Below are 16,385 nucleotides of genomic sequence, written 5' to 3'. Positions count from 1 at the left end.
AGAAATGCACAATCAGCCCATCCATCTCTTTCTTGTATTATATCTATTAGCCTTGAATAGAAACATATTAAATTGGTGACGCATGATCGTCCTTGTCTGAATCCAAATTGCCTTGGATTTAGTACGTTGTTTTTTTCCAAGTATTTTACCCATCTACTTTTGATAATTCTTTCACAAATTTTTGCTATTGTACTTGTTAGAGAGACTGGTCTATAGTTGGTAGGTTCTTCTTTGTTTCCTCCTTTATATATAGGTACTATATTTGCTTTTTTCCAATCTTCTGGAACTTTTCCTTCTTTTAAGGAACTGCTTATTATGCTATGTATTTTGTCTGCCAGTTCATTCCTGCATTCTTTCAGAATCCAGTTTGCTATTTCATCTGGCCCATGCAATTTTCTGACATCAAAATTACCCAAGTGTGTCAATATTTCATTCTTTGTTACTTCTATTTCTTCCATAGGGGGGACTTTTTCTTTCCACTCAATCTCTTCAGGTTGTATATTTTCCCTTGTAAACACTGATTTAAAATGTTTGTTCATAATTTCCGCCATTTCCATTTCCTCAGTGTATTCAACTCCTCCTTGTCTTAATTTCTCCAAGTCTTGTTTGTTTTTCAGTTTATTGTTTACAAATCTGTAGAATAGTTTTGGTTGATCTTTACACTTTTCTATAACATCTTTTTCATATTCTCTCTTTTCCTCTCTGCACGTTTGTACATATTCATTTCTATAACCAGTATATATTTTCCATTTTTCAGGTCTTCTGTCTTTTTTCCATCTGGTCCAGGCTTTGTCTCTTTTGTCTTTTAACTCCCTACAACTTTTGTTGTACCAGCATTTTACATATTCTTTTTCTTGTTTTTGTCTTGGGACATACTTTTCCACTCCTTTTTTGTAAATTTTTGTCAAAATATTCCATTTCTCTTCCACTGATGTTTCTTCTTTGTATATTTCTTCCCAGTTTTCTTGTTGGAAGAATTCTCTTATTTTATCAAAGTTTGTTTTTTCATACATCATTCTTCCTTTTCTATATTGTTCATTTCTTTTCATATATTTTTCTTCATTAAGTTCCAGTTCAATCAATATGTGGTCACTTTTACCTATTGGTGTTTTATATTCAATCTTGTCCACTATTCTAGGTTCAGATGTAATTATTAAGTCTAGCCTCGATGGTTCTTCTTCATTTCTATACCTAGTGTTCTCTTGTATCCATTGTGTCATTGTATGGTCAGTAATCATCTCAAGTAGAGCATTTCCCCATGAGTCATCACCACTCTTTACTGTCATTTCTTCCCAGCAGATTTCTTTGCAATTAAAGTCGCCCATCATAACTATTCTTCCTCCGTCTTCCATTATTTTAGTTAATGCTATCTTTGTGTCCTCTAACATACTTTTATGTTCACTCTCCTCCCATGAGGCTGTTTTCGGAGGCACATAATTGATCACAAATTTTCTGCTCTTCTTATCTCTGTCTTCCACTTCTATCATAATCATCTCTACTGTATTCTTTCCATATATGACATTTTCACGTTTATATCCTTCTTAGTCAGGAACATAACTCCACCCCCTTGTTTTTTTTCTCTGTTTCTAATCCAATAATTATATGCATCATGTCCTACACTGTTGGGTGGTAGTGGGCCTTTTAATTTTGTTTCTACAATTCCCATTATGTCCGGTTCTTTTTCTTTCAAATAATCATTCAGTTCATTCAATCCTGTTATCAATCCATCTATATTTGTGTAAGACGCTCTTAGTTTTCTGCCACTTCCATTGTGTTCTCTGTTTCCCTTTTGTTTTTCTCTTGTATGTCGAACTGCCTTAGTTTCATATTCACTACTCTCCAATAGAATCTCTTTCTCTGACTCCGTTCTGCTCTCGTTTTTTTTCTTAGCTTCAAGTCTTTTCTGCTTTTCTTCCTCTCTTTCCTCTTTATTCATTTCCATTTTTATCCATACCTTTTTATATTGATCACTTGTTGCTAGTTTCCCTGTTTTGGATAAGATATTCTCTGGCGTCGTTTGTGACCTGAATTTAATCTTAATTGGTCTGGTCTTATCTGTACTATACTTTCCGAGCCTGAATTTTTCCTCAATTTCCTTCATAATTTCTGGTTCATCTTCCTGAACTAGTTTTAGTAAACTGCTTACTTTTTCATTTTCCTCATTGGTTCTTGAGGTTCTATCTGGGTTATATTTCTCTTCCATTCCTAATATAATTATACATTTCTTTTTGTCAGCTAATTCTCTTACTATATTCTCCTTCTGCCTCATCACTTTAATAACTGAGTCTTCAGTTTGTTCTCTCATTTGCTGTTTAATTATATCAGTAAATGCAACTTTACTGTTTTCTTTTATCGACTTCCATCCCTCTCTGTTTTCTTTACTATTCCTCTTCAATTCCTCATTCTCCACCTTTACTTCTTGTAACTGTCTTTTCAGGTTTTCTATTTCATCAGTTAAGTTTTTGTTCGCCTTCTCTAGTTCTTCCAATTTTTCTACCCTTTGTAGAATATTGTTAACATGACCGAACCTACGCTCCAAGTCCTCGATCATCTTATCGACCTTCTCTTCTAGTCTTGTCAGTTTGTGTCCCCCCCCCACCCTCTTTAAATCCCTGGAAAATATTCTCATCACTTTCTACTGTATTGCTCTTATCTATACTTCTAATCTTTACATTTTTATTAGACATTTCATCGTCGTCGGGGGGCCAAGTCTACTCCTTCCTCATTTCCTTCCATTTCCCTCCCCTTCTCCTCTTTCCCTACTTTCCTACTACCTCACGAGCAATTTCCCCCCCACCCTGTAAATACAATAGGCACTTCTCTTTGCGTTGGGATCCACAATACTTCAATTTTCTTCAGAACGTCTTCTAAGCCGTCCGTTCATTGAAGTGTGTGTGTGTGTGTGTGTGTATGTGTCTGCGTTCACATGTACAAGTAAGCATGTACGTGCGTGTGTCTGTGTTCGTATTTGTGTGTACACGCACGCGCATTCACAGCATACACTGGTTGTCTAACACGTGTCTACGTGTGCGTGCCTACATGTGTGTAACCGTGTATACTGTTTTTGATCTCCCAAACCACCACCGCCAGTAACAACAGGAACCTCATAAGAGAAATTAAGACACGACAAGCGCAGTCATTATCAGACTTATTAGTTGTGTTCCAAACGGAAGAAACATTACACTTCAACAGGCTAGGGCGGTAAAATGTTACGATAGCACGGCGTAGGTGGTGGAAGCGACAAGCTAAAGCTTGTTGGCTACCCCCCTACCACCCCCTACTCCCCCTCTCCTCCCCTCCCTCCCTCCTGCATCAGTACCCGTAGATTGACACGTAACTGCAGGCAGCCACCCACGGCTATCCCCTCGCCCCACACCCTTGTTTGAGCAGTTCCCAGTGTACGCAATGACTGCATTACAGTATATGAGGATTGACTGTATATGGTAAAATAGAAAGCAGTCACCACAAATGTTTGCGATGTTGCCGCGTGTGTGCGTATGCGTGCCCGACTCTGCGCGAATTTTAAAACGGTTCTCTACATTTGAGATGGTTTTGAAATAAAATCAGCGTATGATTGAATCCGTGTTATTTGAATCTGCGTTATTTGAGGGACTCCTGTATATATATATATATATACATATATATATATATATATATATATATATGTATATATATATATATATATATATATATATGTATATATATATATATATATATATATATAATATATATATATATATATACATATATATATATATATATATATATATATATATATGTGTGTGTGTGTGTGTGTATCAGTGGTGGGCATTGCGATAAGTAAAGTGATAATATCGCTTTAACCGGAAAAAAATTATCTCTTATATTTATCGCTTTCAAATTTCCTGCGATAAATCCAACGATAAAGTAGAAGAAGAAAAACCGTTACGGCAGGAGGTTACAGGCTCATTGTTACGCGGCAAACAGATATGGTGTTTTAAGTGTAAAAAAAAGAGGTTTTTATTGGATAAGTAGCAAAAATTGAGTATTTTTGTATTTATCGCAGGATTTATCGCTTATCGCTTTAAGGTATCTTGGAAATTTATCGCTTTATCGTTATAGGACTAATTTATCGCTTTACATTATCGCTTTATCGCAAAATCTATCGGTGCCCACCACTGGTATATATGTGTATATACATATATATATATGTATATATGTGTGTGTGTGTATATATGTATATATATATATAGACACACATATATTTTGTGATTTATTTAAGGCTAAACATATGAATATATATGTATATTTTTTCCGTTTTCAGAGCTCACACTATCTTGATGTCAATTCACAATTCTGCTCATCTACAACTCACTACTACCAGCCATCACAGTGACGATGTTGCCGTCTCTCCTCAATTGGCTCTGCGCACCTCTCCTCTACTTGGGACTAGTTCTGTGTACTCTTCTTCTTCTGTATCTTCAGCAAGCCTACAGGCATTGGGAACGACAGGGAGTGCCAGGCCCCAAGCCCATATGGATCCTTGGCAATATATACCCTCGCTTGAGGCCTACACTCTCCATGGCTGAGTTTGACCAGATGCTCTACACCAAGTATGGGGGAAAAAAGTACTGTGGTTTTTATGAGTTCACGAAGCCTGTCTTGATGGTGGGTGACCTAGAGATGCTCAAACATATTATGGTCAAAGACTTTGACCATTTTACAGACAGGAGGTAAGAATACTTGGAATTGTTTCAGTAGAAGCCTTGATTTGCTTTTTGATTCCTATATTTAGACAAGTTTTCTAATGTAACTATTGAAAGACCTGACCCTTAAAACTATGTTCTAGTTTTACCCTCCTATTAGGAAACAAATTTCTGAAGTTCATTGTTCTTCTCGGAGTTGTATTGAATTTATCAAAGAACAGTCCATGAGAATGATTGACACAGCTTTATATAAGAGCCCTCAGCTGTACTCATACATCTCACAAGCACAACCAACAAACTCCCATTTGTACCACACAGTACACCTATACAAAAACATGTTTATACTCATATTACAAAATAATCACTCCAAAACTAACCACCAAACACCCTTCTCCATCAAACCACACCAGACATTAGCCCCAAGAGAAGCAAAAATCACGCTAGCTCACTTATGTTTAAGGATGATCCAGGCCGAAGACAATACCAACACAGAAACAAACTACACAAGATGCAGCCATTATACAAAAGACATTGAATATCTTATCCTACACTGCCCTACTCTAGCCACACCCAGACAACAAGACTTCTTTCTGGAATGATAAGTCAGTCTGGTGGGTGTTGTTGGTTACTTAGGAGCTGTGGGTCTCTTGCAAGAGAGGCTTGGAGCAACAAATTGATTGATACATGGACATATATTTATGTAATAATAACTTGCATCTCTTACTTCAACAAAACTTGTGTAAATATACTAAGAACTGGTTTTACTTTTTACAGTTTTTTTACCTTCAATGAGCCAGTAATGGATCATATGTTACTGGGATTAAAGGGCTCTGTTTGGAAGGCAGTCCGTTCTGTCATGACACCAACTTTCAGTTCGGGGAAAATTAAACAAACCATGGCCTTAGTGAAAGAATGTAGCAAGAACTTAGTCAACTATTTTGACAAGGAATTGACAGGAAGGTTAATTGATATCTATTGTTTGTGCATAGTTTTCTCTAGCTTGAAATAATTGTCTATTTTGTGAAACTTTATATTTTTCCACATTTATTGAAAAGTGCAAGCAATTTCATACTAATATTACCAATTAATTGAATTAGTAAATCCAGTGAATTAATATTACAGGTCCTCCTTTGAGATGAAAGAGGTGTATGGAATGTTTACCATGGATACAATTGCCAGTATAGCTTTTGGGGTCAACAGTGATTCACTCAATAATGCAGAGGTAATGTGTTGTACTTATATTTACTGCTTTCATTTGTTATTCTCTTTGCTCTTGCTTTTTTTTCCTAATTTTCTTAATTGTATTTACATACATACATACACACACACACCAACCAACTATAGGCCAGTATCACTAACAAGCACCATTGCCAAAATTTGTGAGAAAATAATCAAGAATAGATGGGTAAAACATCTGGAAGACAATGACATATTAAACCCAAGACAATTCGGATTCAGACAAGGAAGATCATGCTCCACAAACTTAATATGCTTTTACTCAAGACTAATAGACATAGTGCAAGAAAGAAATGGATGGGCTGATTGTGCATTCCTAGACTTGCAAAAAGCCTTTGACAAAGTACCACACAGAAAACTACTAAAAAAACTGGAACACATAGGAGGAATACAGGGAAACCTACTAAAATGGATAGAGGACTTTCTGACTGGTAGAAAGATGAGAGTAGTGCTCAGAGAAAAATATTCAGACTGGAAAGAGGTGATCAGTGGAGTACCGCAAGGATCTGTGCTGGCACCAATAATGTTTGCTATCTATATGAATGACATGGATGAGGACGTGAACTGCTACATGAGCTTCTTTGCCGATGACGCCAAACTGCTAAGGAAAATAGAAACTGATGAGGACTGTGAAGCACTGCAAGAAGACCTAAATAGGGTATGGAACTGGAGTCAGAAATGGGAAGTGGACTTTAATACTAAGAAGTGTAGCATAATGGAGTTTGGAAAAAGCAAAAACAGAATATCAGGAAAATATACAATTGGAACCAAAGAAGTAAAGAAAGTAGGATCCGAAAAAGATTTGGGAGTAATTATCACGAACGACTTGTCCTATGATATACAGATTAACAAAATTGTCGGGGAGACTTACAACTTGCTAAGATCAATAAAAGTGGCGTTTACATACTTGGACGAAGACATGATGAAAAAAATATTGGTTACATTGATAAGGCCTAGATTAGAGTATGCAGCGACATTGTGGTCCCCCAGTACCAAAAAGAATATAAAGAAAATAGAAAGAATCCAAAGAGCAGCTACAAAAATGGCACCTGCACTTGCAAACCTATCATACGAAGAGAGATTGGCTAAACTGGAGTTACCGACACTGGAGCAAAGAAGAGAGAGAGGTGACCTATTGACCATCTACAGAATCATGAAAGGCACAGAGGTACTCGATAGTGAGAACTTACTTAACTGGGACAAAAGAAACACAAGAGGACATGGAAAGAAAATAAAAAAACATAGCTATAGAAGAGAACTGAAGAAAAACAGTTTTCCTCATAGAGTTTTGGACACTTGGAACAAACTGGACAATGAAATAGTATGCGCAAAAACCATTCATGAGTTTAAAAACAAACTAGACACTGCAAGATACAAAGGCGGGACAACACGAGCATAGCTCCCCTTCCCGCAAAATACAACTAGGTAAATACAACTAGGTAAATACACTGACAGTCAACAAATCGGATGTGCCTGAGAACACTCCACAAGCTTACACTAAAATCTAGAAATTCATTGACCAAAGATTGGCGTTTTACCAAGTTGTAAACAGATGGAAGGGGGGAAAGGGTGAATGGAACCGTGATGTAGCAAAGTGATTAAGTTTAGCAAGAATAAAAAAAAAAGGGAAATGGATAAAAAGGATGATAAACTGACATATGTTGAGACAACCAAAAGAAGATTAGATATGAGTAAGTGGTTAGAAAAAATTTGCAATGTTGATAGTCCTAGATATGAAGACGAATTATTCCATGGATTCAGAACAGAAAGAGGTATGGACCTCAAAAGCATACTAATAAACCAAGAAATACTTGAAATGAAAAGGGAAATTGTTGAATGGAAAAGGGAACATAACCAATTATACAAAGAAGTGAGTGAATTGAGGAAGGAAATTGCAATAGTAATTAGGGAAATGGAAGAAAAGAAAAAGGAACTTATTATAGTAAAAAATTATAATGAAAAAATGAAAAATGATGACACAAATGTAAATGAAACTTTGATGAGGGAAGTTAATGAGAAGATATTAATAGAGGCAGGCAAAGTTGGAGAAAATATAAAAAAGTAAACATGATGGAAATTAATAACCAAATGAAAGAAGACAGAGAAAACCAAAAAATACTATTTAAAGAAATAGTCAAAGAACAAATGGACACAAGTACAAAGGACACTAGGATAGAAGTAATAAAGGAAAAAAGAGATTGGGTAAGAGACACAATAGACAAAAAAAAAATGTATAGTAGTCTATGGTATCAAAGATAAACATGGACTAATAAGGTTCCAAAAGGAAAAAGAGGAGAAGAATATAGTGACAGAAATACTAAAAGAAATACAGTAGGAGGCACAAGGACTTGAAAAGGGAATAAAAAAAATTTACAGGATGGGAAAATATTCTGAAGAGAAGAATAGACCTCTCAAAATAAAACTTGATTCACAGAGGATAGCGGAAGAAATATTAACAAATACAGGAAGACTAGCAAAAAGTAATAACTACAAAAAATTATGGGTAAAAAAGGAACTGAGTGATGAGGAGAAAGAGAAAGAAATTACACTAAAAGAGGAAGCTAAGGAAAAGAATGAGAAAAGAACTGAGAATGAAAGGAAGGAATTTTTTTGGAGAGTGATGGACTTGAGACTGAGGAAATGGTACATAAGGGAAAAGGAAATGCAGGAGCAAGAAGAAAAGGCAGAAAAGAAAAAAAATTAAAGGTAACATATACCAACATAGACGGATTGATATCAGGAATAGATTAATTGAATGACTATCTGGAACAAGAAAAACCAGATATAATGGGGATTGTGGAGACAAAATTGAAAGGATTATATAATTGTTGGTTTGGAAATAGAGAAACAAAGCAGGGTGGAGGAGTCATATTGCTAACCAAGAATGGCCTAAATGTAACAAAAATCACAGAAGTAGAGAACAATGTGAAGTTGATCATGATAAGAGTTAAGGATAGAGATATGAAAAATAGAAAGTATGCAGTGATTTATGTCCCGCCTAAAACTCATGCATGGAATGAAAGTGAACACTCCAAAATGCTGGAAGACACAAGAAAAACACTAAATGAAATACAAAAGAAAGAAGGAAATCTGGTAATTATGGGAGAAACATATTACTGGAAATGACCATTGACTACACTTTGACGCAATGGTTCAAGGAAAACACCAGATATAGAAATAACAATGAGCTCTCAAGATTTGATTTGATATTCACATCAAAACCTGAAATTGTGGATAAAATTGAATACAAGACACGAATTGGAAAAAGTGATCACATACTACTAGAACTAGAATTAAGTGAAGAAACAAATATAGAAATAAATGAAAAACACAGAAAAGGAAGACTAATGTATAACAAAACAGATTTTGAGAAACTTAGAAAATTCTTTCAAGAAGCATACATACATCATACATATACCAAAGGGTTTTTCATCCTTACATGGGAGGTAGCCAAAAAGAAAAAGGCATAGAAACCACTCCCACCCATTCCACCCCCTACATACTGCACTCCCCTCCACCCTCTTCCCTTTCTCACATCTTGGCACCTCCTGGATGACGGGTCATCCTTGCATCCTGTCCACTGCCCTGGGTCAGAAGGCGGAGCATGCTGACAGGAGACCTTTTGGTCCATATCTAGGTCAGAAGCAGTGTCACAAGACACAGCACATCCACAGCATTAATTCGGCGACCCCCCCACCACCCTCTCGTCCCCTCATGCAGAAAAGGAGAAGACAGGAGAAATCCCTTTGGGCTGCATCAATTTTTTTCTCATACATACTCCTTCAGCCCCTATCCCCCCACCACATGCATCACAGCATCATCTATACACAACCCCACTCCATTCACCCCAGCATCATCTATACACAACCCCACTCCATTCACCCCATCTTCTGTCCTCTCCCATCCTTCCTCAACAGACATTCTTCTCTTTTGTTTTGCCCCTTTTACCCCATCCATCCATCTTATCCTAGGATGCCCCCTCATATTCGCTCCTTCCACCTCTGCTTTCCACACTTCTTTTACTAATCTTTCTTCACTCATTTTTTCCATGTATCCAAACCATCCTAATACTCTTTCATCAACCCTATCTCCCAACTCCCTTTCCACCCCTGTTCTCCTCCTCATCTCCTTATTTCTCACTCTATCTAGCCTAGTAACCCCTATCATACTCCTCAGACATTTCATCTCAAACACATTCAAACTCCTCTCTTCCTCTCTTATGTTCCATGTTTCTGCCCCATACAGTGCAGTTGGCACAATCACTCCTTCATACAGTCTCCTCTTAGCATCCATTCCCAAATATCTATTCCTCATTACACTTTTTAATCCACCAAGACATTTACTTGCTTCTCTCAATCTACATTCTACTTTCCACCTCCACTCCTCCCTTTCCTGCCACATTCATACCCAAGTATCTAAAACTATCCACTTCCTCCAGTCTCTTTCCCTTAATACTCACTTCCAGCCTGCTGCCACTCTCTCCCCTTGTACATCTCATCACCTTACTTTTGCCCACATTTATCCTCCGCTTCCTTCTTTCACACACCTTCTCAAACTCTGTCACTAACTTCCTCAATCCTTCCTCTGATCCTGCTACAAGTGCAGTGTCATCAACAAACAACAACTGGCTTATTTCCCATTTTTCTCCATTTTCTTTAACCGTCTCCAACACCTGACCTACCACCCTTGCATTCACCTCTTGCACCACCCCATCCATGTATAGATTGAACAGCCAGGGCAATATAACACATCCCTGACAAAGTCCCACAAAGTTATACTCAAACCACTCACTCTCTCCATTTCTGATCCCAACACAAGCTCTGCTACCATCATAAAATCTTTTGACTGCTCTTAACAGCTTTCCTCCTATCCCATATATCTGCAAAACCTACCACAGTGCTTTCCTGTCTACCCTGTCATTAACCTTTTCCAAATTCATAAAAGCCCAAAAACATCCTTACCTTTTCCTATAGCTTTCTCACATATCTGTCTTAATACAAAAATCTGATCGACACAACCCCTACCTGTCCTAAAACCACACTGTTCCTCACCAATTACTCCCTCTGTTCTTCTAATCCTCTCAATCAAGACCTTTCCATAAGCCTTCCCAACTACACCCAACAAGCTTATCCCTCTGAAACTACTACACTCACACTTGTCCCCCTTTCCCTTGTAAAGTGGAATTATACAGGCACTCCTCCAGTCCTCCGGCACTCTACCCTCTCTTAAACAAACATTAAATAACCTCACCAGCCAGTCCACCTCAACTTTTCCTCCTTTTTTCAGACATTCTGCATGGCATCCATCCAACCCAGGTGCATTCACTTCATCTTTCCCTATTTCTCCTACATTTTCCTCACTCATCACTTCTCTTAGTGCTTCCCACTGCAACTACCTTTCCCTCCCTATCCTCCCTCACATTTAGCAACTCCCTGAAATACTCTGCGCACCTTCCTCTCACTGCCTTCTCTTCCATTATCATCTCTCCATCTGCACCGTTTACCTTTTCTTCTCTATTTGATTTGTCTCCTCTTCCTCTCTTAATTTCTTTCCAAAATATCTTTTTATTACTTTCAAAATTTTCTGTCATACCCTTACCCCATTTCACATGTGCTCTCTTCTTTGCCTCCTTTGTCTTATGCTTGATTTCCCTTCTCTTTACCCTTCCTGCTATTTCATCCCGCCCTCCTTGTTCCACATACCATCTTTGCACACCTTATGACTCCCTCCTTGCACCATCCCAATTCCTCTTCCACTCCTAGCTCTACTCTATCCTTCACTCCCTCCCACTCCTCTCTCAGCTTCTTCTTATACTCCTTCTCATTTTCTTTCTCATTTAAGCAGTTCTCCCAAAGTACCTCTCTACCTTCTGCCCTTTTCCTTTTTCTGTACCTATTCTCCACCCTCAATTTACCTTCCAACAGAAAATGATCTGATATTCCCCCACTCTCTCCCCTTAGAATATGTACATCCTTAACTCTTCCTACCATACTCCTGGTCACCACTATATTGTTCATTAACGCTCTATCTGCCACCCTTCCATCCACCACCCCCTCCCATGTGTACTTATGCTTGACTTTCTTCCTAAGCACTGTATTTGCCTTCCTCAACTCTCTTTCGAGACACATCTCCACCCTCAATTCTCCACTATTACCAAGAACTCCATACTTCCCAATCGCTCCGTCTATTGGTTCATTTCCTACCCTAGCATTAAGGTCACCAATACAACTACATTGACATTTCTCCCTAATCCCTCTAAGCATTCATTTAAATCTACCCAAAAAGCCTCCCTTTCCTCTACGCTCTTCTCAATACACTCTTTCAAGAAGCAAATTGGGAACAATTTAATAATGAAGAAACAAAGGTGGAAGAGAAATGGACAATTTGGAAGGAAATCTGTAATGAAGGAGTGGACAATTATGTACCAAGACAAAAACAGGAAAGAGTATACATAAAATCTTGGTATAATGAAAAGTGCAGTGAGGCAGAAGACAGAAGAGATAAAGCCTGGAAAAGATGAAAAAAAAAAAAAAAATGAGAAATGGAAAATATACACCAAACTAAGAAATGAATATGTAAAAATACGTAGGGAAGAAAAAAGAAATTATGAAAAGGACATAATAGACAAATGTAAAGATCAACCCAAATTATTTTATAGATATGTAAATGGCAAACTAAGAAATAAACAGGAAATATTTAAATTATGTCAAGGTAACAGAGAATACACAGAAGATATAGAAATGGTAGATATTATGAACAAACATTTCAAATCTGTATTCACCAAAGAGAAAAAAAATCTACAAAACTGTGATCAAAGAAATGAAGTAAGATTTCCTCCAATGAAGGAATTAAATATTATTCAGAATGAAATAAGGAATCAAATATTAAAGCTTGATATTAACAAATCACATGGCCTGGACGTAGTTGCAAACTGGATACTAAAGGAATGCATAGATGAACTAACAGGAAAAATATACAAAATAGTTGAATGCTCATTCAAAGACGGAAAATTACCAGGAGACTGGAAAAATGCCAATATATTGCCAGTATATAAGGGGGGAAATAAGGAAGACCCAACAAATTATAGACCAGTGTCCCTAACAAGTACATACATATACCAAGGCTTTTTCCCCTTACAAAGAAGGTAGCCAAAAAACAAAGGCATAAAAACCATTCCCACCCATTCCATCACCAATACACTCCACTCCCCTCCACCCTCTACCCTCCCTCTTATCTTGGCACCTCCTGGATGATGGGTCATCCCTGTATCTTGTCCACTGCCCTGGGTCAGAAGCAGTGTCACAAGACACAGCACATCCACAGCAAGGCCGCTTCATTAAATTGGGGGCCCCCTCTCTCCGTTCCCTCATACAGAAAAGGAGAAGACGGGGAGAAATCCCTTTGGGCTCCATCAAATTTTTCTCACACCTACTACCTCACCCCCCATCCCACCCATTCCACCTCATGCATCACAACATCATCCATATACAACCATTTTCCATTCACCCCTGTCTTCTGTCCTCTCCCGTCCTTCTTCAACAGACATTCCCCTCTTTCCCAAAGCCCCTTTCACCACATCCATCCATCTCATCCTAGGTTGCCCCCTCATATTCACTCCCTCCACATCTGCCTTCCACACCTCTTTTACTAGTCTTTCTTCACTCATTCTTTCCATTTGTTCAAACCATCCTAATACTCTTCTATCCACCCTATCTCCCAACTCTCTTACCACCCACGTTCCCCTCCTCACCTCCTCATTTCTCAGTCTATCCAGCCTAGTAACCCCTATCATACTTCTGAGACACCTCATCTCAAACACATTCAAACTCCTTTCTTCTTCTCTTATGTTCCATGTTTCTGCCTGCACAATCACTCCTTCAAGGATCTGTGCTGGCACCAATAATGTTTGCTATCTATATGAATGACATGGATGAGGACGTGAACTGCTACATGAGCTTCTTTGCCGATGACGCCAAACTGCTAAGGAAAATAGAAACTGATGAGGACTGTGAAGCACTGCAAGAAGACCTAAATAGGGTATGGAACTGGAGTCAGAAATGGGAAGTGGACTTTAATACTAAGAAGTGTAGCATAATGGAGTTTGGAAAAAGCAAAAACAGAATATCAGGAAAATATACAATTGGAACCAAAGAAGTAAAGAAAGTAGGATCCGAAAAAGATTTGGGAGTAATTATCACGAACGACTTGTCCTATGATATACAGATTAACAAAATTGTCGGGGAGACTTACAATTTGCTAAGATCAATAAAAGTGGCGTTTACATACTTGGACGAAGACATGATGAAAAAAATATTGGTTACATTGATAAGGCCTAGATTAGAGTATGCAGCGACATTGTGGTCCCCCAGTACCAAAAAGAATATAAAGAAAATAGAAAGAATCCAAAGAGCAGCTACAAAAATGGCACCTGCACTTGCAAACCTATCATACAAAGAGAGATTGGCTAAACTGGAGTTACCGACACTGGAGCAAAGAAGAGAGAGAGGTGACCTATTGACCATCTACAGAATCATGAAAGGCACAGAGGTACTCGATAGTGAGAACTTACTTAACTGGGACAAAAGAAACACAAGAGGACATGGAAAGAAAATAAAAAAACATAGCTATAGAAGAGAACTGAAGAAAAACAGTTTTCCTCATAGAGTTTTGGACACTTGGAACAAACTGGACAATGAAATAGTATGCGCAAAAACCATTCATGAGTTTAAAAACAAACTAGACACTGCAAGATACAAAGGCGGGACAACACGAGCATAGCTCCCCTTCCCGCAAAATACAACTAGGTAAATACAACTAGGTAAATACCATGGAGTACACAATGCCCCAATGGGTCAGTGAAAACACAAGGTATGGAAACAATGAAGAGCCATTGAAACTAGATTTAATATTTACAACAGAACCTGAAATAGTGGACAAAATCCATTACAAGACACCAATTGGAAAGAGTGACCATATACTCATCGAAACTGTACTTAAGGAAGAAATAGACATAGAAAGGAATGAAAAGCATAGGAAAAGAAGATTGATTATGTACAACAAAACGGACTTTGCAAAACTAAAGATATTCTTCCAGAATACAAACTGGGAAAAATTCTATGTGGAAGAGACAACAGTGGAAAAGAAATGGAATATATTGATGGATAATTACAATAAAGGGGTAAACAGGCATGTACCAAGACAAAAGCGAGAGAGTACATTAAATGTTGGTTCAACAAAAGATGCAGTGAGGCAAAAGACAGAAGGGACAAAGCTTGGAAAAGTTGGAGAAAAGACAAAAAACAAAGCAAATGGCAAATTTATATAAACTATAGAAATGAGTATGTTAATGTGAGAAGAGAGGAAAAAAGGAACCATGAGAAGGATATTATAGATAAATGCAAAGATCAACCCAAGCTATTCTATCGGTGTGTGAATGGTAAACTTAAAACCAAACAGGAAATGGTGAAACTACGCGAAGGAAATATAGAATACACAGAAGAATTAGAGATGGCCGAAGTCATGAACAACCACTTTAAATCTGTCTTCACAGAGAGAAAATACAAAATCGGGATGAAGATAATAACAAGCAATCTCCCCACATGAGTGAGTTTACAACATCACAAAAAGAAATATCAGAACACCTATCAAAACTGGACGTCAGAAAATCACATGGCCCGGATGGTATTGCAAATTGGATTCTAAAGGAATGCAAAGAAGAACTAACGGACAAAATACACATCATAATAAATACCTCACTCAAAGAAGGAAAGATATCTAATGACTAGAAAAATGCTAACATTGTACCAATATATAAAGGAGAAAACAAGGAAGAACCCACAAGCTATAGGCCAGTATCACTAACAAGCACTATAGCCAAAATTTGTGAGAAAATCATCAAGAATAGATGGGTAAAACATCTAGAAGACAACAACATATTAAAACCAAGACAATTTGGGTTCTGACAAGGAAGATCATGGACCACAAACTTAATATGCTTCTACTCAAGGCTAATAGACATAGTGCAAGAAAGAAATGGATAGGCGGATTGTGCATTCCTAGACTTGCAAAAAGGCTTTGACAAAGTACCACTCAGAAAATTACTAAAAATTACTGGAACACATAGGAGGAATACAAGGGAACCTACTAAAATGGATGGAGGACTTCCTGACTGGTAGAAAGATGAGATTAGTGCTCAGAGAAAAATATTCATGTTGGAAAGAGGTGATCAGTGGAGTACCGCAAGGATCTGTGCTGGCACCAATAATGTTTGCTATCTATATGAATGACATGGACAAGGACGTGAACTGTTACATGAGCTTCTTTGCAGATGACGCCAAACTGTTAAGGAAAGTAGAAACTGATAAGGACTGTGTAGCACTGCAGGAAGACCTGAATAGGGTATGGAACTGGAGTCAGAAATGGGAAGTGGACTTTAATACTAAGAAGTGTAGCATAATGGAATTT

At 37.7% G+C, this 16,385-nt stretch overlaps 1 protein-coding gene across 2 annotated transcripts in view; it reads left to right on the top strand.

Moving 5' to 3' along the window:
• The window catches only part of LOC143018029 (putative cytochrome P450 6a13), a 130,995-nt gene that overhangs the window by 54,916 nt on the left and 59,694 nt on the right, over positions 1–16,385 (top strand). For both annotated transcript variants that reach the window (XM_076173188.1, XM_076173104.1), the window contains 3 exons: positions 4,304–4,712; positions 5,460–5,645; positions 5,808–5,907. In XM_076173188.1, the coding sequence (XP_076029303.1) occupies positions 4,378–4,712; positions 5,460–5,645; positions 5,808–5,907 (621 nt within the window). In that variant the 5' untranslated portion in view covers positions 4,304–4,377. The remainder of the gene's footprint in view (positions 1–4,303; positions 4,713–5,459; positions 5,646–5,807; positions 5,908–16,385) is intronic.

Source organism: Oratosquilla oratoria, chromosome 1 (assembly GCF_046742065.1).
Source record: "Oratosquilla oratoria isolate Oo_2021 chromosome 1, ASM4674206v1, whole genome shotgun sequence".
Classification (NCBI taxonomy): domain Eukaryota; kingdom Metazoa; phylum Arthropoda; class Malacostraca; order Stomatopoda; family Squillidae; genus Oratosquilla; species Oratosquilla oratoria.
Note: the sequence above shows the minus strand (reverse complement) of the source record. Positions and strands in the feature narration are given on the sequence as shown.